Source organism: Phaseolus vulgaris, chromosome 4, assembly GCF_000499845.2.
Source record: "Phaseolus vulgaris cultivar G19833 chromosome 4, P. vulgaris v2.0, whole genome shotgun sequence".
NCBI lineage: Eukaryota > Viridiplantae > Streptophyta > Magnoliopsida > Fabales > Fabaceae > Phaseolus > Phaseolus vulgaris.
The window spans coordinates 8,411,648-8,434,869 of NC_023756.2; the positions used below are offsets into that span (position 1 = coordinate 8,411,648).

Sequence of the window (23,222 nt, forward strand, 5' to 3'; positions counted from 1 at the left end):
CTGAATTTGGTTGTAATCGGAGTAGACTTCCATGAAACCTAGGAGATCGCATCTCGAGATACTATCTACTAGTGTGTCAATATTTAGCAATGGGAAGGATTCCTTGGAACAAACGTTGTTTAAATCAGTAAAGTTGACGCACATCCATCATTTATCGTTCGATTTCCAAACCATTACCATATTCAACAACCAAGTCAAGTATTGAATTTCGCAAATGTGACCGGCCTATAAAAGTTTTCTCGTCTCTTTTTGCATCGCCTTGCGCTTTTCCTCCATGTGCCTTCGTCTTCTTTGAACCACTGGTTTCACTTTGGGATTGAGGGTCAACCAGTGATTCAAGAAGTCAAGGTTGATACCCCGCATGTTGCTACTTCTCCAGACAAAAGATTGGATGTTTCTTTGGGGACCTTCGTAAAGTCTTTCTGCGTCTACTCTGAGTTCCTTGATATCGTCGATGGGCTCTACTCGTCCCTCATACTACCTCTTTTGATTGGTTATCATCTCTAATTAACCATCTGCAACATCTATTTCTTTTGCTTCAAGGTGCATATTTTGTAGTAAAATAGACTTTAAAACACGAACAAAAATTGGTTTCCCGATGCGTGAGTAATCATTGTCCGTAAGGACTTATCCGCGGTGTATTCCGCAAGTCCTCCAAGATACAACAGAACCTTCCTGGCAATTTCCGAGGATCAGAACTAGCAAGTTTCTCTTTAAAAGAGTAAATACCCAAATAGAACCCATAAATATTATAATAATAAAATAATAAGGAGAGAGAAATTGAAAAGGAAAAATGGAGAAGGAAGAAGATAGTGAACGGAGGGTTTGAAGAAGATAAAGAGGTGAATGATTTTGATGCATTTTCTGAAGGGGGTGGAGCTCTCTTTATATAGGGAGAGGATCCAAGAATCTGTTGCCTCTTCACAACTACTATCGTGGCACGTTCCATTGACTGGCCGCCAGAAACGGAGCAACCGTCAAAAGATTGGGGAAGACCGCGGAGATGAAGGAACGCAACGAGAGTGAAGGACGTGAACCTTCCCTAGACGTGCGGCCACGATCCAGGATGTAGAGGGCAACGATGTGTATCAACTTGGCATAGATCCAGTAACCGTTCCACTTCCGCGATCTACTCCAACGTCCCCGAAAAACGCTAGGGTTATGCACACACACTCTGTTTTCTTTTGTTTTTGCACAGTCTCTGATTTGTTTAACATACTCTGTTTTTCGTTTATTATTTTGCAATTCTTGATTCTGTTTTACAACAATCCCCCACATATTGCAAAAGATAAAACATAGAGATAAAGAAAGAAAGGAATATTTTGGGTTCATCTAGATGTAATGCATCAGAGCTGGTATAGCAAGCTATATGAACCAGACTTAGATTGATGAATTTAACACATAGTGTAGTTGGTATAGCAAGCTATATGAACCATGACACTTAGTATCTGTTAGAGGTTTATCAATCACAATACACCCCCACATTACTTGTTGTTATCGTTGTGTTGCACTACTAGGCCATGCGCGTGCCCGGTATTCTTGAGTGTTATAGAGATCTTGACAAGATCTCATGCAAGCGGCCCCACTTGACACTCATATAGGTGATTTCATCAAGCGTATGCTGCAAATCATACACCACCCATAAGGGATATGAAAATCATTAAAAACTTTGTAAATTGTTAAAACTCTTTTACCTCAGGATTTTAACCACAAAGTTTATCCTCTCGATAATGCAGTATCTAGCACTATCACACACACCATAGGAATGGATAAAATTGATTTAAAATCAATATTAGTGCTAGCAGAACTAACAAGTGACTTGTTTTTACCCATATGAACCTTATTCATGGGATCTCCAATCACAAAGGTTGGGTTTTCATCACGTGTTTGTTTGCAAGTGGCTTAAGTCTCATTCCCCTCGATGTTTCTAAAATCATTTTTCTCCCTAGGGGTTTTGTTAGAGGATCTGTCAGATTCCGTTCTGACTTGACATAGTCAATAGAAATCGTTCCACTTTTTAACAGTTGTTTCACCAAATTATGTCTCAATTGTATATGTCTATTCTTTCCATTGTAGTTTTTATTTTTAGCTATAGCTATTGCTGATTGGCAATCACAATGCATTGATACAGATGGGGTTGGTTTCATTCCTAAAGGAATGTTTGCTAAGAAGTTTTTCAACCACTCAGCTTCACTACCAGCCATTTGTAGAGCAACAAACTCAGATTCCATTGATCTTGCAATAATAGTTTGTCTGGCTGACCTCCATGTAACTACACCACCCTCAAGTGTAAATACATAACCACTAGTGGACTTTGTCTCATCTGAATCAGAGATCCAGTTAGCATCATTGTACCCTTCTAGCACAGCGGGAAATCCACTATATTCAATGGCATAATCCATTGTACCTCTCAAGTATTTCATGAGTCTCGCAAGTGCTTCCCAATGATCCTGACTAGGACATTGAGTGTATCTACTCAATCTACCTACTGCATAAGCAATATCTGGTCTAGAAAAACTCATTAAATGCAATAAGCTCCCAATTATCTAGGCATACTGAGTTTGAGAAATAGATTCTTCTCTATTCTTCTTTAATTTAGAGTTAGCGTCATAAGGGGTACTCACTGACTTAAAGTCATAGTAACCAAACTTCTTTAGAAGTTTCTCAGTATATTTTTCTTGGGATAGTAATATACTATCTCCCTTCCTTATGATTTTAACTCCTAGAATCACACTTGTTTCACCCATGTCTTTCATCTCAAAGTTAGATCCAAGAAACAATTTTGTTTGAAAAACTATATCATTGCATGTACAAAAGATTAGCATGTCATCCACATACAAACATATAATGACATATTCACCATTTTCAGATCTAGAATACACACATTTATTAGCATCATTGGTAGAAAAACATTCACAAAGTAAAACATTATCAAGTTTTTCATGCCATTGTTTTGGTGCTTGTTTCAAACCATACAAAGATTTTAAAAGTTTGCATACTTTTTCCTTTTGACCTGGAACTACACATCCTTCAGGTTGAGTCATATAAATTTCCTCTTCTAATTCACCATTCAGAAAAGTTGTTTTAACATCCATTTGGTAAATTACTAACTTATGGATAGATGTTAAGGCTAGCAACACACGGATAGAGGAAATCCTAGTAACAGGTGCAAAAGTATCAAAGTAATCTATGTTACGTATTTTAGTAAACCCTTTAGCTACTAATCTTGTCTTATATTTCTCTATGGATCCATCAGGATGATACTTCTTCTTAAAGATCCACTTAGGTTTTTCTCCTTTAGGCAGATCTACTAAGGTCCACGTATTATTTTTCTTAATTGAATCAAGCTCAGTTTTAATGGCCTTATCCCAATGTTTAGCATCAGGAGCACTAGTAGCTTCTAAAAAACTTATTGGATCATTCTCAACTAGATAAGTATAAAAGTCATCTCCAAAAGATGTTTCCTTTCTCTGTCTTTTACTTCTCCTAACATCCTCATTCAAGGTATCACTAACACTATCTATAGGTTGTTCAGATGTACCACTACTCTTTAGTGGAAAGATGTGTTCAAAGAACTCAGCGTTTTTCGTCTCTACTATAGTGTTACGTTCAATTATATCACTATTAAGAACTAGAAACCTATAGGCAACACTATGTTCTGCATATCCTAAGAACATACAATCAGATGTTTTAGAGCCTATTTTCCTTTTCTTAGGATAAGGTAACATCACTTTAGCTAAACACCCCCACTCTCTTAGGTATTCAATTGATAACCTTTCCACAACTCATAGGGTGTTTTACCAGTTTTCCTATGTGGTATCCTATTTTGCAAAAAACACGCAGTAAGTAGAGATTCACCCCATAAATTATCAAGAGCATTAGAACTAATAAGCATGACATTCATCATTTCTTTAAGAGTCCTATTTGTCCTTTCAACTACTCCATTAGACTCGGGTGAATATGTGGGGTTACTTCATGAATAATACCTTCTTTTACACAATAATCATTAAATAAAACATATTCACCACCTCTATCTGATCTAATTCTTTTAATTTTCTTATTCAGTTGATTTTCTACTTCTTTTATAAGTTAAAAACATGTCAAAAGCTTCATCCTTATGTTTAATTAAATACACTTTTGTGTATCTAGAAAAATTATCTATAAAAATTACAAAATAATTTTTACCACCTCTAGACATGGTTTGTTTTAAATCAGCAAGGTCGATATGAATTAAACCAAGTATTTCAGTTTGATGTTCTACATAGTAACATGTTTTCTTTGTTATTTTAGATTCTACGCATACATCACATTTACTACTTTGTTTGTCATGCATGTTGATTAATCCTAGTCGTTGCAATTTTATAACATACGAAGAATTCACATGTCCTAATCTAGCATGTCATATATCATATGAGTCAACAATATAAGCAGAAGATTTAGATTCATTCATAACTTCATAAATGTTCAATACAAAAAGGCCTTGATCACAATATCCCTTTCCCGCAAAAACATTGTTTTTTTTTCATAACAATCTTGTCAGATTCAAATGACACTTTAACTCCAACTTTGCTTAGCAATACCACATAGATCAAATTAACTCTAATTGATTGCACATGTAGCACATCACTCAAAGCCAGAGTTTTACTAGATGTGAGCTTCAGAAGAACTTTTCCTTTTCCTGGGACTGGAGTTGTCCTGGAGTCACCGAGATAAACTTGTTCTTCTCCATCCCCCACACTTATGTAGGAGGTAAACACATTTCTGTTTGCACAGATGTGTCTGGTAGCCCCAGAGTCTACCACCCATTTGCTCACATTTGTCACAAGATTTACTTGTGAAACGACTGCCATAATAATATCTTCCCCTTCGACTAGATTTGCCTTAGGAGGATAGTCGTTTTGGCCCTATGTCTGCACTGAGGTGCATGATGACCTGGCTTTCCACAGACAAAGCAATTACCCTTTTTTCTTGAAAGTGGGGTTAGTTCCACTAGGACGAGAGAATTTGTTATATTTCTTTTTATGGTCAAATTTTTTCTCGTACCTTTTTGGAGTTAGTTTGTCTTCTACCACGTTTACTTTGCCAGACAGAGTTTTGGCTTTTGCAGCAATGCACTCCTTCCTGTTTGTGTCTTCGATGATGATGTGGGTGATCATATCTGATAGTGACATCTGTTTTTGTTTGTGCTTCAGTTGTTGTTTGTAATTCGTCCAAGATTGCGGGAGCTTTTCTATCAAGAGTTTGGACACGAATTCATCCGGCAAGGTTATGCTTTCAGTTTTGATATCTTCAATCAACTTGTGATATTCATTTATCTGGATTTTGATGTCTTTGCCTTCGATCATCTCCCAACGGTAGTAGTTTGCAATTACGAACCTTTGTTTGACGATGTCTTTGGCAGTATATTTGAGGATAAGAGAATCCCAAATATCTTTTGCATTCTGTTTCGCAACCGTGGTTGAGTCGGGTTTGGAAGTTGTAAGTGCAAGAGCAACTCCGTACAAGTCCAATAGGATGGACACGCGTTCTTGCCAACGTCGGAAATTCTGACCGGTGAAGACTTCAATTTTGGAGACATCCGAAAATGGTTTCACAAAAATGGTTTTGCGTTGCAGAAACAACATTTGATGTTCCTGGAGTAGCGTTGTTGTTGTCCGTATTTTCAGCCATAAGTCCTTACGATTGTAGTAAAATAGGCTTTAAAACACGAACAAAAATTGGTTTCCCGAGGCATGAGTAATCACTGTCCGTAAGGACTTATCCGCAATGTATTGCGCAAGTCCCCCAGGATACAACAAGACCTTCCCGGCAATTTCCGAGGATCAGAACTAGCAAGTTTCTCTTTAAAAGAGTAATACCCAAATAGAACCCATAAATATTATAATAATAAAATAATGAAGAGAGAGAAATTGAAAAGGAAAATTAGAGAAGGAAGAAGATGGTGAAGGAAGGGTTTGAAGAAGATGAAGAGGTGAATGATTTTGATGCATTTTCTGAAGGGGGTGGAGCTCTCTTTATATAGGGAGAGGATCCAAGAATTTGTTGCTTCTTCACAACTACTATCGTGGCACGTTCCATTGACTGGCCGCCAGAAACGGAGCAACCGCCGAAAGATTGGGGAAGACCGCGGAAATGAAGGAACGCAACGAGAGTGAAGGACGTGAACCTTCCCTAGACGTGCAGCCACGATCCAGGCCGCGATCTACTCCAACATTCCCAAAAAACACTAGGGTTCTGCACACACACTCTGTTTTCTTTCGTTTTTCCCAGTCAGTCTCTGATTTGTTTAACATACTTTACTTTTCGTTTATTATTTTCTGATTTGTTTAACATGCTCTCTTTTTCGTTTATTATTTTGCAATATTTATTCTGTTTTACAACATATTCAACTAAAAAAAAGTTGGTGCATACATGCTCATGTATATGTATGAAGTTTTTATCATAAACAAATAAGTCTAATTTACAATATAGAACTTAAAATTTATAGTGTTATCTCACCTCTTTTATTTCTATTCTAACTTAGATTAAGTTATTCAAAGAAATTACTAACTTCTATCTTTTTTTTCAAAGTAATATTTTTTTAAAAGTATATTTTCTTCTATATTTTTTACATATCATTTTTAACTTGTTTTTCGAATATTTTTTTCTTAAGTTCTTCTTTAGTTGAAGGCTTCATTTCCATACACATACATTACTTTGTAAATTAGAGGTTGATAGGAAATTATAAAATAATTTTTAAAATGTTCACAAATACTCTCTATAAGACTGACTTAAATTCTACAGGGTCCCGTTAATTAAAACTGCAGGGGGATTACTTCCAAAATGTTGATTTCAAAATTTTAAGGATACCTTACAAATGAACATTAGAAAGTGCGAAGGGGATAATTGCTAGTTTTGTGGACATTCTTGTTGGAAGAATTATAAACTATTTTTTCATCAAACCAATAATGAGGAAAAATGGTGTTTTAATATATCATGTCACTTAAGTGTGTAGCAATATCGACCTCATGCATGATCAATCTAATTTTCAACTACCTACCTTCATAATTATTGAATTAACTATTACATTTATAAAGTATATGGAAAAACAATATAAATAACATTTTAGAATAATATTCATAATTTTAAATTTACTTTTATTCTTTCGTCAATTTAATTGAGATGTGAGATTTTATAGTAATGTCTAGCATTATAATTAATAAAAATCTACTTTTTATGATTGTTATTTTGTTGGTTTTTTAGAAGTCTTCTTTAAATAATCTTCTATTCATTCTAACTTCAATTTATTCACTTTCTTATCACATTAATTAATCATAGTTACATTTAAATATCAAATTTACTATTTTTTTAAATAGTGACAAAAAAAACATAACTACTATTATTCAAAAGTTTGAATATATATAATATTAACTTGAATAATTTATTTAATACGTGCTCTTAAATTTTCAATTCTAAATATCTAACAATTTGTCACAATTAATTTAGTGGTTTTTAATCCAGAAATTCTTATTATATAAGATTTCAAAATTTTCAATACTACTATAACAATTCAAAACTTAAAAAATAAGTTTATTTTGATCAATCCAATCAATAATCACATAAAACTAATCACATTTTTAAAAGTATCTATATAATATTTGAAAAAAAACTATTTGAATAGTTAAAATATATAATTGGATTATAAAATAGGCTTACGTTAAACCGATAAAACCATTGACAAAACTTTCTTATAAATTAAAAGCATTTAAAACATCTCTCAGCAAGGGCTAAAACCCTATGTCTGCTTTGTGAAAATGTAAAACTCAGACTCTTACATCAAAAATAAAAACAAAAAAACAAAAATAGTCCTCTCAGGAATAAACAACAACGAAAATTGAACCATGAACCCGGGTTTTAAGACTAAGACTATAAAGGAACAAGATTTTTATGATCACTTCTTCTTCTGAGCAGCCTTGGTGACCTTGGCTCCAGTGGGGTCTTTCTTCTCAACACTCTTGATGACTCCGACAGCCACGGTCTGACGCATGTCCCTCACGGCAAAACGACCAAGGGGAGGATACTCAGAGAAGGTTTCAACAACCATGGGCTTGGTTGGAATCATCTTAACATAACCTGCATCACCATTCTTCAAAAATTTGGGCTCCTTCTCGATCTCCTTACCTGATCGCCTGTCGATCTTGGTCACGAGTTCTGCGAACTTGACTGCAATGTGGGAGGTGTGGCAATCAAGCACTGGTGCATAGCCATTTCCGATCTGGCCAGGGTGATTCATGATGATGACTTGGGATGTGAAGTTGGCAGCTTCCTTGGCAGGGTCATCCTTGGAGTTGGAAGCAACGAAACCACGCTTGAGATCCTTGACAGCAACGTTCTTCACGTTGAAGCCGACATTGTCACCTGGAAGAGCCTCTAGGAGAGCCTCGTGGTGCATCTCAACAGACTTAACTTCAGTTGTCAAACCTGTGGGAGCAAAAGTCACCAGCATACCCGGCTTGATGACACCGGTTTCAACACGTCCCACTGGCACGGTACCAATACCACCAATCTTGTAGACATCCTGCAAGGGGAGCCTGAGAGGCTTGTCTGAGGGCCTCTTGGGCTCATTGATTTGGTCAAGGGCTTCAAGGAGAGTGGGTCCCTTGTACCAGTCAAGGTTGGTGGACCTCTCAATCATGTTGTCACCCTCAAATCCAGAGATTGGGACAAATGGAATTTTGTCTGGGTTGTAACCAACCTTCTTCAAGTATGATGAAACTTCCTTGATGATTTCATCATACCTAGCCTTGGAGTACTTAGGGGTAGTGGCATCCATCTACAACAATGATAATCCACGGTTAACATAAAAAATTCTACAACATTCCAAAATAAATAACGTAATTGACATCAAATCTAGGTCAGAGAACAATTAGATTTATACCTTGTTACAGCAACAGATCATCTGCTTCACACCAAGGGTGAAAGCAAGAAGAGCATGCTCACGGGTTTGTCCATCCTTGGAAATACCGGCTTCAAAACCACCAGTTGTGGAATCAATAATAAGGACAGCGCAATCAGCCTGGGAGGTTCCAGTGATCATGTTCTTGATAAAGTCACGATGTCCAGGGGCATCGATGACTGTGCAGTAGTACTTGGTGGTTTCGAATTTCCACAAAGCAATATCAATGGTAATTCCTCTTTCACGCTCAGCCTTGAGCTTGTCAAGCACCCAGGCATACTTGAATGACCTCTTGTTCATCTCAGCAGCTTCCTTCTCGAACCTTTCAATCACACGCTTGTCAATACCTCCAAGCTTGTAGATCAAGTGGCCGGTGGTAGTTGACTTCCCAGAGTCGACATGTCCAATGACCACAATGTTGATATGAACCTTTTCCTTACCCATGACGAGTTAAACTGAAAATAATTCAAAGAAACACAAGTCAGAACTCACAACCAGCAACTACAAAAGCAGATTCATCACAGCATTGAAACGTCTTCAACCAAGCAGGAAAAAAAAACAAATCATTAAGAATATGCTTCAACTCGAACATCTCTAGCTAATAAAAAAATAAGAAATAAGAAAATCAATTGAAAAGACAGGTAAGCAAAGCACAATCCTACATAACATAACAAATCTGTAATAAAAAAACCCTCCCAGACGACGTATTCATACCAAACGTTTTCTATTGAACACAAACAAAAACACTTTTAATTAATTAAAAAAATTAACTTCATGCTACAAAAGATTTACAAAAGGGTAACCAAAAAATCATCTGCAGAATCCAAATAAATTCAAATAGGAAAAAAAAAAGCTTCGTATTGTTACGTGGGATGAAAACTTCAGACACCATAAATAAAAATCATCCAAGACATCGAAAATTTGCATGTAAACGAACACCAGCCACAATAGTGCAGTCTTAGCAGAACAACAATAAATCATTCAAAGCTTCTTAACCTATGAAAAAAAATAAACAAAACCGCATAATTATGACACACAAAAAATAGATCTGTGAACACAACGAGGGTCAACACCGAAACGAGAGCCTCTTCCGATTAATCGGTAGAAAAGCGAAGATAATCCACATAAAAGAAACAACAAACAAAGAACCGCACATTTAGTACTAAAAAAAGAATTTCTTTTAAAAAAATCCGAAGAAACATCATCGTAAACAAGAAACAGAGAAGAACGGAATCAGAGAGACAAAAGAGCAGAGGCTGCTACCTTAGAGAGAAACGAAGGTCGCTGGTTCAGAATCCTCAGCCGCAAAAATAGAGCGAGGAAGCAAGGAGTGATAATGAACTAGGGTTCCAATTGTTTTATATTGTGGGAGCTACTTTTCGTTTCCGATAATACCCTTAGGGTTTTACTAGGTTTCCGATTATGCCCCTGTTTCCTTATTTGAAAGTTACTGTGTACCACTCGCGTAGAAGGCGCGTGTAATTGACGATTCTGCTTTCTCGCGTATCTTGCGTGGCTAACCTTCACGCGCTTTACGTTAGCAGGGATATCGGGTTTTTGTTCGTTCGCATAGTCCAGCTGGCAAGGACCAAACAGGAAGGCTGCGTTACTATAACGACATCGTTTCAGCTAGGTGACTTAGTTAAGACATTTGAACGACATCGTTTCAACCTTTGGATTCCTCATTGTCAACGTTGATCAAATCTTTCTCTACTTACGTAGTCGTTTTAGATATTTTATCCTATTTTTGCATTGATTTTATTTTCACAAACATTATCACTTGTTATATTTTAAAATTAAATATTTTTTATTTTTTATTTCAAAATATTTAGCGTTATAATGAGATGGCATAAATAAATATGTATAAAATAAATTGTAAATGTTAAAATTAAAAACTCAACAAAACAGAGATTTTTTTATTTAGACTTGATTTTTATATTATATTATATATATATATATATATATATATATTATATATTATATATATTATATTATATATCTTACAATTGAGATTTCACTTTTTAGGTATTTTAAAATCAAGTTTCAATTTAGCAAAAAAAATTATTACTGTTTTAAACTAACAATATTTCTTTCTTTATATTTAATATACAGTGTATAAATCAGGTCAAAACAAATTAAATATTCCTAAATAACACAATATAACCTTAAATATTTCAATAATTCTACTCAGTAATATAATTTCAAGTTTGAACGAATAATATCTTGAATAATATAATAATTCATAATAATACAATTTCAAGACACTTTATTTATTGTTTTGACTTTCCATATATTTTGATATTAATAAATGTATATAAGTTTCCTTTACATTTATTAAGATTTCACACATTTTCCGTATTAATTGACCTAATTTATCATTAATAGTTGTTTAAGGGCTATAGCAGAGATTTAGGGTGTGTATTTTGCAAAACTTGACATAGTTATTTATGTTAAATATTTATTATTACTTTATTATAAAAGTTATAATAGAGGTAACATGTAGATAAATAATAAAAAATTTATAATAAAATTTACATAATACTATCATTTTAAATCCTTCTTTCAGTATAATATTTATTTGCGAAATCAATGCAAATATTTATAATCAGTTTAAATTTAATTTGTATGAATTTTACTATCTTGTAATTTTTTATCTAATACAAAAAAATTATAAGACTCTTATTAATATTTAATTTTCAAAATAGAAAAATAATATTTTATTTTTTATAATTCAAATTTTTAAACAAGATACAGGTTCTTAAATATTTATATCATTTAATAATTTAAAATGTGTTTAACTTATAGCTTTACAATATTTATTTAACTCATATTTTTTTATAAAATATTAACAATTTTTAAATAAATCTTCACCACCCCTTCTTAAATAAAATTTTATTAGATCACCCTCATATTTTAGCTACAAAATTGATATCACTCATCTCTAAAATAACAATTATTTATCGATGTAAATTTTTATTCTGCATCAACTTTAATTCTTTTCTTTTGCTTTATACCAATTTATTTAGATACACACATAATTAATGTTCATTAGCAACTAAGATATCTCTTTATGAAAATATTAAATTAAAGTTCTTATAAAATCCCTCTATATCATTTTACTTTCGTACCTTTTAAACACTCTGGACACATGTGAATGGATTTACACTATGTTACACTGGTGCTGCATGAGCCAATGACTTTTTTTCTTTATTACATTGTTCAGTGCTATCAATTGCAGAAAAATCCTGAACAAAAACTTATTTTTACCATAAAACTGTAGACCCCGCGTAAATGTGAAAGTGAACTTGTGTTTGTTATAAATAAAATTAGGTTTGATAGTTATGTTTGTTGTGCTCTTGTGCCCATAACGAACCAGAGAGAAAGTGGTTTGAGCCAGAGAAACTCACTCGTTTGAGGAAGGAGAGCGCACTGGTTTGTCTTCATTTTTTCCAAATTTTCTAGAATCGATTTTCCTATTTTTGTACATGGTGCATAATCGATTTTCCATTTTTTCAAATGGTGTAAAATCAATTTTTCATTTTTCCAAATGATGCATAATTGATTTTCGATAGAAGTGATTTGGGAGAATCGATTATGTGGCTTTTAAACTTTTAAAGGTAGAAGGAGAATTGATTCTCCCTTGTGTGAGAAAAATGTTTGATTATGTTATGTTTTTTTTTTCAAATTGGATTTTGGGTCTCCGTTTGTGTATTCGCATTTTTTTTATCTATACCTATATATAAAGGGGATTTCCCTCTTAATTGCTCTTCATTTTTTTCCCATTTTATCCTTATATTAATATTTATTTTTGTTATTGTATTATGGTCATTGTGTCATTTCTTTTTTTTTCTACACTATTTAGACGGTTTTGAATTGAAAGAAAGGTGGAAGAGTGATTTTGAATTGAAAGAGATGTGGAAGAATAGTTATGAATCGAAAGGTGGAGGAGCGGTTTGGTTTATTTTCAAAATCAGTTACATTTTATTAATATTTTATATATTAATATTTTATTTTATTTATATTTTATTTATATTTTTATTATTTTTTAACTATTTTTTTATATATAATTTTTTTTTAAAAGAACAGTTAAATATAAAGAGAATTCTCCTAAATAACTGTTTTTTGTTATTTTGTAGACAGTTTTGAATTTAATTTTGTATTTGTTGCTTTTCTTTTTGAATCAGCAGAATGGTTTTTCATTTTATTTACGAAATAATTTGAATCAGCAGAACTGTTAATTTATTTACGAAACAATTTGAATAAAATATATTATTATTTTCTTAAATAAATTAAAAGTTCTGCTGATTCAAATTATTTTGAAAAACCGTTCTGCTGATTCAAAAAGAAAAGCAACAAATAGAAAATTAAATTCAAAACTGTCTACAAAATAACCAAAGGTTATTTAGAAAAATTCTCTTTATATTTAATTGTTCTTTTAAAAAAAATTATATATAAAAAAATAGTTACAAAATAATAAAAATAAGAATAAAATAGAAATAAAATATATAAAATATTAATAAAATGTAACTGATTTTGAAAATAAACCAAACCACTTCTCCACCTCTCTTTTAATTCATAACTTTTCCTCCACATCTCTTTCTATTCAAAATCATTCTTTCACCTTTCTTTCAATTCAAAACGTCTCCACTACGTATATCAAATATTGTAGAAAAAATAAGAAATGACACAATGACCATAATACAATAATAAAAATAAATATTAATATAAGGATAAAATGGGAAAAAAATGAAGAGCAGTTAAGAGGGGAATCTCTTTATATATAGGTATAAATTATGTGTTTATTGGTTTTACCGTTTTGATTATTATGATTACTGTGTAGTTTTTTATTTTATGATTTTACTGTTTTTATTTTTTATATTATTACGTGTTTAATCTTTTTAAGTTTTTTATTGTTATGTGGTCTTTTATGTGTTTATTATTTTTAATTTTAATAACTGTTGTTTACAACTTCTTTTAGGTATTTACTGTTTTTTTTATGTGTTTATATTTTTAATTGTTATAAATGCATTTACATTTCTTGATGTGTTTACTGTTTTTAATTTTTATAAATTTATTTATATTTTCTTCTTATTTTTTTTTATATTTTTTATATTTTATATTATTTTGTTTTTATTGTTTAGTTTTTTATTCTATATTTTTATTGTTTTTAATTTTTACAAATATATATATATATATTTATTATGTCTTTATTGTTTTTATTTTTTTATTTTTTATTAACAAGATGTTGTTTAATTTTTTTTATATGTTTACTCTTTTTAATCTTAATAATTGTATTTTGTTTTAGATTTTTACTGTGTTGTTTATTTTTTTACGTATTTACTGTTTTTAATTTTTATAAATATATTTAGACTTTTATTTGTTTTTTTTATTATGTGTTTACTGTATTTAATTTTTATAAATGGATTTACACTTTTTTTTTGTTTTATTCTATGTATTTACTATTTCTAATTTTTATAAAAATATATATATATATTTATTGTTTTTAATTTTTTTTAACAATAAGAAACTGATTAGTTTTTTTTATGTGTTTACTGTTTTTAATTTTAATATTTGTATTTAAAAAAAAAAATCTTAAGTTTTTATTGTTTTGTTTACTTTTTTATGTGACAGTTGTTTTTAATTTTGATAATTGTATTTACATTTTTTATTATTATGTGTTTACAATGTGTTTACAATTTTTTTATTTTATAAATGTATTTATATTTTTTTATATTATGTGTTTACTTTTTTTCATTTTTTATTATTTTTTTAATTTGTTTATATTTTTATATTTTTTATTATTATGTCTTTATTGTTTAATTTTTTATTTTATGTATTTACTGTTTTTAATTTTTACAAATATATTTATATATTTTTTTATTATTATGTGTTTGTTGTGTTTACCTTTTTTATATTTTTTATTATTATATCTTTACTTTTTTTACATTTTGTATTATTATGTGTTTACTGGTTTTATAGTTTATTATTATTACGTGTTTACTATATTTACATTTTTTTATTATTATGTGTTTACCGTTTTGAACTCTTATAAATTTATTTAAAACTATAACTAAGTTTTTAATTTTTTAATTTTTTTTTAAATATGCAGTGTTTTAATTTCATTTTAATTTTGTTAAATATGGAGTGTTATTATGTATTATAATTAAATTCACATCATTATGATTTTAAATAAATTTAGAATTAGTTATAAAAAAAATTGTTTAGTAGTAATGGTATTAGTTATGTATATCTTATTCCTATTAGTATTCTTCACATAACCCTAATCACCACTCTAACCTTATTTGTATTATAAACTATTTCACGTGTATCCATAAACTATTTTATGGTTGTCAATGACAAGGTCAATATTACATGGTTAACGATAACAATTGGAAACCACTTTGGGATGACAAAGACATGCAAAAATTTGAGGATATAATTGCAATTTATAATGATCTTGTTTGTGTGAACATGAATATAATTTAAAAAAATATAAGAACAATTGAAAAGAAATAATCAACTTGCATCAGTGATGATCATTTGCACCATTACTTTTGGTTTGAATTTGTTGCGTATGTTAAGTGATACAACAAACTTTATTACTGAGTTTGAACCAAGAAAAGAGCGTCGCAGACAAGAATGAATGGAATATTTGGTGCACACCGAACGCTCTCGTGACATTATTCGCATGAGACCAGAAGCATTCATTCAATTATGTGAACAGATTAGGGTAACCAAAGTTGTTAAGGATGCATATTGTTCAACAGTTGAAGAACAAATTGCTAAATTTCTTCATATTATTGGACATAACGTTAAGAATCAAAGTGTTTCATTTTTTTCCATCGGTTTGGAGAAACAGTTTCTCGTCACTTTCACAACGTATTAAATGCAATTTTGATGTTGGAAGGACAATTCATAAAGCAAGCAGATGGTATTGATGTCCAACCCCAAATCTTACACAACAACCAATTTTTTTCGTACTTTAAGGTTTGTTTATTACAAATTTCCTTTATAATTATCATAATGTCTTTTGTATTTGTATTTTTTTAGACCTGAAATTTTGGTTACCATTAGGATTGTTTAGGGGTCATTGATGACACTCATGTACGTGTGAAGGTCCCACGTGCTGATGCACCTCGTTTTCGAGGAAGAAAAGATTGATCAACTCATAACGTATTCGCAACTTGTGATTTGATATGAAATTCACGCATGTTCTAGCCGGGTGGGAAGGAACAACCTCAGATTCGAGACTATTGAAGGAGGCTTTCATAGGAGAGGATCCTTTGGTTGTTTAGAAAGGTAAGTTTAAGGCGTTTGAGAATTCATAACAATAGATACAAAGGTCATAATATACATAACTAATGGATGTTTCCTTGGAATGTTTATAGGAAAATACTATCTTGACGCTGCAGGTTTTATGTTAAACTCTCAAATATTAACACCTTATCGTGGAGTTAGATACCACTTGAAAGAGTATTCTCAAAGAGGACCACAAGATGCGAGAGAATTGTTTAATCATCGTCATTCATCACTTGAAAATGTAATTGAAAGGATATTTGGTGTCATGAAAAAACGTTTCTCAATTATAGCTACTGGGATTGAACCACATTAGATATTACTTGTTGTATTTTGCATAACTTTTTTCGCGGGAGTGGACAATGATGACTCTTTGATAGAAGAAGTGGATCGTGAATTCTTGCAACAAGATATACAAGTTTCAGTTTCTCAAGTCCGTGACGATGACTCACAATGCATCTCATAGTTGTATTGATGATCATGATTATATGAAAATAGATCGTTTATTATGAAAATATATTTCTCTTTTTTAGAATAATGTGATCACTAAGAAAATTGAAAAATTACACAATTAGAATGGGGAAAAGTTAGATATGCAGACAAAATAATAATTATGTTGATGAATTTAAAAATGTAGAAAAATTATGCAGATAAAGAAGAAAACTAGACAACCAAATTCAAATTTGATTTTGCAACAACGACGCCAAATTTGATAGTTATCGTTTAATGGTTAAATTAAAATGATTTTAGTGGAGATTGTCTAACGCAACCCTAAACTGTCTAACACCATTGCGAAACCAATTAGAATGGGGAAAGGTTAGATATGTAGACAAAATAAAAATTATGTTGATGAATTAAAAAATGTAGATAAAGAAGAAAACTAGATAACCAAATTCAAATTTGATTCCCTGACAACGACACGAAATTTGATAGTTATCGTTTAGTGATTAAAATAAATGATTTTAGCAGAGATCGTCTAACACAACCCTATACTATTTAACACCATTGCGAAACCACAAGAGAAACAATCCCAATGAGTTTAACCTTCCATGCAAAGGTAAAATGATAGGATTATAATGAAGAAAATTAATAAAACTAAGACTAATACTCTGTTTTGCTTTATTTTACGAACCCTAAAATGAAAACTTGATTTTTTTTCTTAAAACTTGTATCTTTTTATAGATTTTTTTCCTCAAAGGATCTTAGTAAATATATTTAGTTTCATATTTTATTCACAGTTTATCAATTTTCAACTTTCTACAATTTTTGGATTTTGTTCCCAGCTTTAACCGCAACTTTATTTTTCATATCTTTGCCTAATATTTGCTTCCACTTTTATTTCTGTGATATTTTAGATTTTTATTTTCTATTATGATTTAGGAAAGCAACTTAGGCTTTCGCATATTAGGCCCATTCACAGTGATAAACGCTCCCTTGAGATTGTCTATTATGAGAAATATTAGACTGTCTAGACATAAAGTACAAAATTAATAGAAATAACGATTAATGCTTAAATAAACTCAATTAAAAAAAAATTTGAATTAAAAAATATTTTTCTTTTCATGATTATAGTCCAAGAATGTATGATTAAAACTTTAAAATGTGAATAGAAATGATGTTCATCAGTGATATACAAGATATGCAAATATCAATGTGAATATGAGAGGATTCATTAAAGAATTGACAAACAAATTTGATAATTTCTAGGACTTTTTTTAATAATAGTTTTGAGAATATGACTGTTGTTTTTTCTTTCATCTAATTATTGTAATTTTCCTATTTTTTCCATCATATTTGAGGATATTAATTAAGTGTCGAGTGTTTATCACAATTTTAGTATATTTTATTATGTTTTACAACTTTCATAAATTTCAATTTTATTCTACTTCAATTATGAATATTAAAGTATTATTTTAAATTACCAAAATTCATTTTGAAACATTTTTCACGAATCACAATACTTATATTTTTTGTCAACTGAGTTCTTAATAACAGCGAGAATAATATTTAAATTTTTATACTTTTCATACACAAATAAATAAATCATATTTCATTTTCAATTAATTTTAATAAAAATAATATATTTTTAATCTTACTCCTTTCCATCACTTCTCTTCTCATTCACAATCCTTCATATATAATTTCTTTATTTTTTAATCTATTTTTCTTAATACAAATAATCTCACTTTTTAATATATTTATTTTTCTCCCCTTCAAACTTACTCTTCAATTAAAAAAAAAATGGATCATGAAAAAGTTCACCTTAAAAGACAAGACAGAAACTGTTTCTAAAAATCTAAATTAGAAGACAAAAAAAGAATAATAAATTATTGTGAAGACGTATTAAGCAGAGAAGTGATACAAACACGTCACTTGTTGCCTTTGGTTGGGATTCAAACCCACCATCATCACTGTTCTTCCTTCTTCGTCTTATTCTCCAACCCACACTAAAACCTTCCTATTTTTGTTCTTTCTGTTCTCATTTCTCCACACGACGTCGTTTCAGAGGTTCAGCGATGTCGTACGACTACCTTTTCAAGTACATCATCATCGGCGACACAGGTTAGGTTCTTCTGTGCCCTCTTTCCATTTCTTCTCGCAATTGGGTCTCCGAATCTCACTCCAAGTTTGAGTTTTTCTCCCGTGCGGTGCAGGTGTAGGGAAATCGTGCCTCCTCCTCCAATTCACTGATAAGAGGTTCCAACCTGTTCATGATCTCACAATTGGTGTTGAGTTTGGCGCTCGCATGGTCACCATCGATTCTCGACCCATCAAGCTTCAGATATGGGATACTGTCAGTTCTCTCTCTCTCTCTCTCTCTCTCTCTCTCTCTCTCTTATTTTTTTAAAGTAAAAATCTGTTGCTTAATTGTGTTTTTTAATACTATTTGTTAGGTAGGGTATTTCAAATTCAAATTAGGTGAGAATTGATCAAGGGTATGTGCATGTGCTAGAACACTGAGTAAAATAGTTGTGATCACTGATTAATTTGTTTGATTTTTTGGGCGTGTAAGGTTTCTTGCCGGATCATCCAAAATTATGTTGAAATGCTAGCTACCTAGATTTTAGGTGAAACTTTAAGGAATTGATTCTGGGTTTAGAATTGACTCTGAGTTGAAACAATTTTACGTGTGTTTTAAATATGACTTTGGATGAAATTGTTTTTCTTAGAATTGATTTTGAAGTGATGCGATATTTGTTCAAATGTTTTTGTCATAAAAGCAAGCTAGAAGTAAAATAATATACAATTTTTAACGCGAAAGCTACTTAAAGTTTCTTAATCTCAATAAATTTTGGACCTATAAAACGTAGAACTGAACATGCGAAAGTTTATCATTTCTATGTGGTTCTGGAAAGTTCAAAGTGAAACCAAAGACACACCAAGTAACTTTTGGGTTGAATAGAAAATTTTGTCGAGAGTTTTACTTCGTTTTTAAAAAAAATAAATAACTCAAACATAAATCACATCATTTCAAAATCAATTTTAATCCAAAATTGGTGTTGCAGAATCAATTTTGGAAACGCAAGCCCAAACAAAATAAGTCTGTTTACTTTTTTTGATGTATTCATTTTTTCTGTGCCTTGATTGTATCATGGTAAATAGGAGTGCAGGGACATGGTTAGGAATAAGGGTATGTATGTATATAGTAAAAGGGTACTGGATTTGTGATTATGATAAAGGAATCTGAATGTTATTGTGAGAATGATCATAAACCGCTTTAGGATTGCAAATCTCGATTGAACTTATTCATGCAGATATGTCCAACACACAACCTATTATTTATGTCTCAGGTTGCTTAATGCTTCTTTATCTGTGAAGCTACTTAATTTCTTTATGTCTGTCATTGATTTATACAAGATAGTCCTCAAAATTTGTAGTTATTCAACCTAGCAGTAACTGATTACTGCAATTATGTCTGACTGAGACCAATTTAGTATATAAAATTGATTCACTTTTCTGTGCTTTAGTTTGTTGTAAGGCTAAGCCTGGAATTACAGTGCTTGGCATTGCATGGTGAGACCAAATTGATGTTGTAGTGAATGGTTTCATTACTTCCTTTGATCCACAACATGGTGTATTTGTAGGCTCTTAATAAGATTAAAAAGTCTTAGCGTTGAACATGGAATTTTTTATTCATATATTTTGTCATGTCGAAACAAGGATCCCGTTTTCAACAATATTTAGGTAGTTATGCAGAACTCGTTGTTTTACTGTAGGCTGGGCAAGAGTCTTTTAGATCAATCACAAGATCTTACTATAGAGGAGCAGCGGGAGCACTTCTAGTTTACGACATTACAAGGTGGGTGGTGCTATTAACAATTTGACGTAGAGTTCATGGTGTGCATTTCTTTCGAATTATATTGAACAACATACCACCTATGTTGTGTGGTATTTACCACTTTCATGAATGCTAGAAAAGCAGTAGAAGTGAAATGCAGCATAATTGTGCAGTTATGACTACAAACTTTTGAAGTTTTGGTGGCTGACTGTAGCTTTATTGTTACCTTCTCTTTTGTCACTGTTGTTGATTGCCCTATTTTGATAATTTGAATTCTTTTGAAGTAAGCATTTCTGTCTTAATTATTAAAATTTAATGTTTGAACCACATTTATATCCCTTTTGTATCCCTTTTTGCTTGCATTGTGGGCTCCCAAATAATGTACACTTTTTGTTCCATATAAACAAATAAATATAATTCCCAATGATTCTTTCCCCCTTTTCATTTTTGCTTTTCTGTATCTGGTGGTGAGTGGTGGGGGTTTGAACCCGAGGTTTGTTCATTTTTCAAAGTCCCTTCAACTGAAAACCAAAAGATTCTTGTGTTGACCAGGAGAGACACATTTAATCATTTAGCAAGTTGGCTTGAAGATGCCCGGCAGCATGCCAATCCTAACATGAGCATCATGCTCATAGGGAACAAGTGTGACCTGTCTCATCGAAGAGCAGTGAGCAAAGAGGAGGGAGAGCAATTTGCAAAGGAAAATGGACTTCTGTTTTTGGAGGCTTCTGCTAGGACTGCTCAAAATGTGGAAGAGGTGATTTATCTCAATCAATATCAATATCAATATCAAGCAAGATATAGCACATATGCTTTGGAATCTCAAGGATACTGTGAATTTTATTACCATTGAAAGTAACTTACTGCAGGCTTTTATAAAGACTGCTGCGAAGATTCTTCAGAATATTCAGGAAGGTGTCTTTGACGTGTCGAATGAGGTAAATATGAACTATTTTCCGTGCAAGAAGCGGTGGAAGTTAGTTGGCCCCCACTCCAATATGGCATGAGATTTGTAAAACAAATTATCAAATCAGAAATCACGTGATTAACGTAAATTCAATTGGTTGTGTCTTGGGAATGTATGGTTTCATCATTTTATTGTCATAATAGGGTGACCCTTTCATAAGAAATTTGGCATATTCATATCATTTGGTAATCATCACGGTATCATCTGAGATTTAGGTTGTGCTGATGATGGATAGTTTCACCAAAATGAGTAAAATGTAATGAAGCATGGTTGCTTTTCTTCTTTTTTGTAATAAATATATGCACAAAAAGAAACTTTCCATGCATCCTTATGTTCCCCTTTTGGCTAGATCACCAATGAATCTATTATTGCAGTCATTTGGTATAAAAGTTGGCTATGGACGCCCCCAAGGTCAATCAGGAGGCAGAGATGGAACTGTTTCTGCAGGAGGTGGGTGCTGTAGCTGATTGAAGGGAAACCAAATCTGAATCTAATCCTCTTTTGCATCTTTTTCTGCCTTCCCTGTCTCAACTGAGTGTATACTCTTAGACTTGACATGGAACTTTTGGAGAAAACTACAACTTCCTGTATAGATCTAATCTCAAAGGTGTTCTTGGAACAGATTTGACTGCATAGTTGTTCAGATGTACTAAATGTTTAATGATTGGCTGTTGTGTTCAATGCCAGTTTTTCATTTGCCTCTATAGTTTTGTTATTATTTGCTATAATATTTACATGGAGTAGCTTTTTAGTAGATCCTACCCAATATTCTCCATTCAATGTTAAACATGCATGAAGTTGTGTGTGGGTGTCATGTGTAGAATTTATCAATCTTCAAAGAATGGCTTTATATATGTCAACAGATGAATGGAGTATCCTATAGATGTGATTCATTTTGATTGCATATGAATTTCTCTCCATATATGCATGCTAGCAAAAGGAAATAATAAAAGAAAAAGAAAAAAACAAGTTGAGGTTTTTACATATTTACAATATAGAATGTGCATTAGTATTATGGCACCATGTAAACTTAATATTTTACTAAAAATGTTACAGCATGTTGCACTGTAATCTAGCCATCATGTTACAGCCCCAAAGAACCAATTATTTCAGTAAATGGTGCCAAAAAAGTTGTGTTACAATGAGTTTATTTTACTGAACATATTTTTACCAGCACTCAATTTGAGAACTGTTATATTGAGATTCTTTGAGGGTGTTTACAAATAACTTAGTTCTTAGAAATAATCATTTTTCAAAGGGTTTCTTAACGAAATTTAAAAACAATTATTAGTTTTTTAAAAAATTCACTGAACCAAAAATTAGGACTTGACTTCTGCAGGTATCTTCTAGTTTTTTTTTTCGTAAAGGCTTTGATTTATAATCATGTACTCATTTTTTCGAGTATGTTTGAGTTAACAGTGAGGGCTTATTCTTTATATATTTATTTAAGGGTATCAACAACGGTATTATATTATTTGAAGGAGGTAAATGTATAATAGTATTATAACTTTATTAACAGTTATAAATTAAGTTTTAATTATTAATAGAGTAATTTAATATATAATTATTTTAATTTAATCTGTTAGAAACATTAATTAATTAATTAAAAGTTTAAAAAATATTTATATGATTAAATGTATATATAATAAATTTAAAAAGTATAAATTTTTTTTAAAAAAAATAAACAAAGTTGGTCCACTAGTGTATCAATTCATTCTTTATCAAGACATTTTTTACCTGTTTTA

At 31.4% G+C, this 23,222-nt stretch overlaps 2 protein-coding genes across 2 annotated transcripts; one reads left to right on the forward strand and one right to left on the reverse strand.

Annotated features, from left to right (window-relative positions):
• Window positions 1-7,696: 7,696 nt before the first annotated feature.
• Window positions 7,697-10,385, reverse strand: LOC137837170 (elongation factor 1-alpha). Its single transcript, XM_068646058.1, has 3 exons — window positions 10,199-10,385; window positions 8,918-9,390; window positions 7,697-8,812 (listed from the first exon to the last, which is right to left on the reverse strand). The coding sequence occupies exons 2-3, from the start codon at window positions 9,377-9,379 to the stop codon at window positions 7,931-7,933; spliced, it is 1,344 nt and encodes a 447-aa protein (XP_068502159.1). The 5' UTR covers window positions 9,380-9,390; window positions 10,199-10,385; the 3' UTR covers window positions 7,697-7,930.
• Window positions 10,386-18,588: 8,203 nt separating this feature from the next.
• On the forward strand, window positions 18,589-22,179 carry LOC137837171 (ras-related protein RABB1b). Its single transcript, XM_068646059.1, has 6 exons — window positions 18,589-18,793; window positions 18,886-19,025; window positions 20,449-20,531; window positions 21,063-21,267; window positions 21,380-21,448; window positions 21,852-22,179. The coding sequence occupies exons 1-6, from the start codon at window positions 18,748-18,750 to the stop codon at window positions 21,942-21,944; spliced, it is 636 nt and encodes a 211-aa protein (XP_068502160.1). The 5' UTR covers window positions 18,589-18,747; the 3' UTR covers window positions 21,945-22,179.
• Window positions 22,180-23,222: the final 1,043 nt, after the last annotated feature.

Excerpts from the sequence above, each read along its gene's own strand:
- LOC137837171 (XM_068646059.1), top strand. The coding sequence starts at position 18,748 with ATGTCGTACGACTACCTTTTCAAGTACATCATCATCGGCGACACAG. Across the intron at positions 20,532-21,062 it reads CTAGTTTACGACATTACAAG|GAGAGACACATTTAATCATT; the intron begins GTGGGTGGTGCT and ends TGTGTTGACCAG. Across the intron at positions 21,268-21,379 it reads CTGCTCAAAATGTGGAAGAG|GCTTTTATAAAGACTGCTGC; the intron begins GTGATTTATCTC and ends AACTTACTGCAG.
- LOC137837170 (XM_068646058.1), bottom strand. The coding sequence starts at position 9,379 with ATGGGTAAGGAAAAGGTTCATATCAACATTGTGGTCATTGGACATGTC. Across the intron at positions 8,813-8,917 it reads TGATCTGTTGCTGTAACAAG|ATGGATGCCACTACCCCTAA; the intron begins GTATAAATCTAA and ends TCATTGTTGTAG.